At 53.3% G+C, this 2,853-nt stretch overlaps 1 protein-coding gene across 1 annotated transcript; it reads left to right on the forward strand.

Moving 5' to 3' along the window:
- The first annotated feature begins 436 nt into the window (after positions 1-436).
- Positions 437-1,399, forward strand: LOC136787655 (olfactory receptor 14C36-like). Its single transcript, XM_066984968.1, has one exon. It carries the CDS (start codon positions 437-439, stop codon positions 1,397-1,399), a length of 963 nt encoding a protein of 320 aa, XP_066841069.1.
- Positions 1,400-2,853: the final 1,454 nt, after the last annotated feature.

The raw sequence follows: 2,853 nt of genomic DNA on the forward strand, positions 1-2,853 counted from the left end.
GCTGTCTGTAGTTTCTTCTAAGGGAAACACCGAGTAGATTGTTCCTCCTAAACATTACAGGCGTAGCTACCAGAAAATAAAGCAAATAAATGCCTCTTGTTCTACACAGTGGTTGGATACATTCTTTGAAGCAACACTGCAAAGCTCGTGGTCTGACCAGTGGACTGAACTTGAGTTTCCCCCATGTTCCTGCTTCCCTCCTGCTGCACTGCAGGAAGGACTCCTCTGGAGCACACAGCAGCCCCTGCTCCCAGTGCCACTCTCAGAGAGCACCAGCCGCAGCTCAAACAGGAGAGCTGCAGAAAGGTTCTCCTGCAAAGAGACAGGATTGGGCTGGAGGTGCTCTAAGGCTTGCAATAGTTTTTCTTCAGAGAAGCCTCTTCTAACATTGTTCTGCCTTCTTTCTTCAACAGAGAACTGTCTCAAAAGACAGCAAATGGCCAACAGCAGCTCTGTGAGCGAGTTCCTCCTGCTGGCATTCACAGACACGCGCGAGCTGCAGCTCCTGCACTTCGGGCTCTTCCTGGGCATCTACCTGGCTGCCCTCCTGGGCAACGGCCTCATCCTCACCGCCGTAGCCTGCGACCACCGCCTCCACACCCCCATGGACTTCTTCCTCCTCAACCTCGCCCTCCTCGACCTGGGCTGCATCTCCACCACTCTGCCCAAAGCCATGGCCAATGCCCTCTGGGACACCAGGGTCATCTCCTATGAAGGATGTGCTGCCCAAATCTTTTTCATTGCTTTCTTGCTTGGAGCAGAGTATTCCCTTCTCACTGTCATGTCCTACGACCGCTACGTTGCCATCTGCAAGCCCCTGCACTACAGGAGCCTCGTGGGCAGCAGAGCTTGTGCCCAGATGGCAGCAGCTGCCTGGGGCAGTGGCTTTCTCCATGCTGTCCTGCACACGGCCACTACATTTTCCCTGCCCCTCTGCCAAGGCAATGTTGTGGACCAGTTCTTCTGTGAAATCCCCCAGATCCTCAAGCTCTCCTGCTCAGATGCCTACCTCAGGGAACATGGGGCACTTGTGTGTAGTGTTTCTTTAGCTTTTGGCTGTTTTGTTTTCATTGTTTTCTCCTATATTCAGATCTTCATGGCTGTGCTGAGGATGCCCTCTGAGCAGGGCCAGCACAAAGCCTTTTCCATGTGCCTCCCTCACTTGGCTGTGGTCTCCCTCTTTCTCAGCACTGCCATGTTTGCCTACCTGAAGCCCCCCTCCATCTCCTCTCCGTCCCTGGACCTGGTGGTGGCAGTTCTGTACTCAGTGGTGCCTCCAGCCTTGAACCCCCTCATCTACAGCATGAGGAACCGGGAGCTCAAGCATGCGTTGTGGAAATTGATGACTAGATGTGTTTCGGAAGCAATGAATTTCCATTCTACCTCTGGAGATGACTAATAATGTCAATGACTACAAGAACAACTAATATTATATATATAATTATTTTTCTGTGTGTTTGTGTATTTAGGAGTGTTTTCATTACTGGACTTTCTTAGTTTTAATGCGGCTAAAATTGCCCATTAAAATGATACGATTCATCTCAGTTCTTCTACAGTATGTACCTTTCGAGTATAGCTCAGAGGTTCTGGATATGAGGAGCCAGGCCCTCTGTGAATTGAAATAAAAGAAAGGAGCCTGCACTGCCTTCCTTGTGTGACGTCCTTCATGTGAGAGCTGCTCTGGCTCTGCAGGGGCAGTGCCATGTGCAGGGCTGCAGAGGAAAAGAGTCCCATCCCAGCAGCACGGCCAGGGAGCACCAGCGCTTGGGGCATGCCGAGCTGCTCTCTTGCCACTGCCCCCCTCTGGTGCTGAGCCCTGCTGGTGGGGTCAGGCCCGGCTGCTCCTGTAGCTTGGTGCCAGTGCTGCTGTGGGGCTGTGCTGGGACTGCAGGCAGGGACAGGCAGTAGGCACGGCAGTGGCACAGCCGGCCTGCGCTGCAGCACTTCCCTCCTAAGGGGGGATCTCCTCCAAGGTGGACTCACCACAGCTCAAGGGCTCAATCTGCTGTGAGCAGGCAGAGGAGAGCTCTGCAGCCCCAGGGCACGCAGCAGCCCCAGCCAAGGAGTCTGGCGAGTGATTTGACTGCAAGGTCCCTCCTGCCCTAGCACCTCCCAGAACTGGCACAGCACTGGCTCCTGTGTGTCAGAGAGGCTGGGAGCCCAGGAGCTGTGCCATGGGCTGGAAGGATCACAACCAGATCTCTTCTACCTGGGCAGATTCTGGGCCAAAAAGGGGGTGTTTTGTAGGTGTGCTATTATGAGCTCAGTGGTGCCTCAGAAGCTCCAAGTCCAGGAGGAAGCTAATGGCTGTTAAGTGGCCTGTGAGGTGACTTCTTTCTGAAGCAGCTGACAGGTCATCCCTTGACTCCTGGCTGGGATCTGTGCCTTTAGGCTCACATCTGCTGGTCTCCATGACAGGCCACCAGATGCATCTGCTCTGCACACAGTTTGTGAGATCCTCTCTTCCTAAGTAGCTGGTAGACCCCATAGAGGAAGGGGTCTTGAATAGAGGTTGTCATGTCAAAGGTTTCAGCTTTTGCCTGAAATCATCCTTCAGGGCTGCTTTTGTGGTGGTGCAGAGCTGCTGGGCACATTGTGCAGGGTGCTCCTACAGCCTTTGTGTCCTTCTCCGTGCTGGCTTGGGAGCTGCTTCTTTCTCAGGAGCAGAGTAGCCAACCGAGGTGAGACAGATACTCTGAGTTCATGAAAGCCATCAGAAAGCTGCCCCTAAGAAGATGACTGATATGGGGAAGTCAGGAGAAGCCTGACCAGGAGAGATGTGAGATTTGGGGGAGGGAAGAAGAGCTTGGACAGCAGAAGCTAATGATTTTGGAGAGGTAAGAATGCTCAGGT

The sequence above is a fragment of the Anser cygnoides genome, chromosome 30, assembly GCF_040182565.1.
Source record: "Anser cygnoides isolate HZ-2024a breed goose chromosome 30, Taihu_goose_T2T_genome, whole genome shotgun sequence".
Classification (NCBI taxonomy): Eukaryota; Metazoa; Chordata; class Aves; order Anseriformes; family Anatidae; genus Anser; species Anser cygnoides.

Bases quoted from the DNA above. Each gene is read 5' to 3' on its own strand.
- LOC136787655 (XM_066984968.1), top strand. From the start codon at position 437: ATGGCCAACAGCAGCTCTGTGAGCGAGTTCCTCCTGCTGGCATTCACA.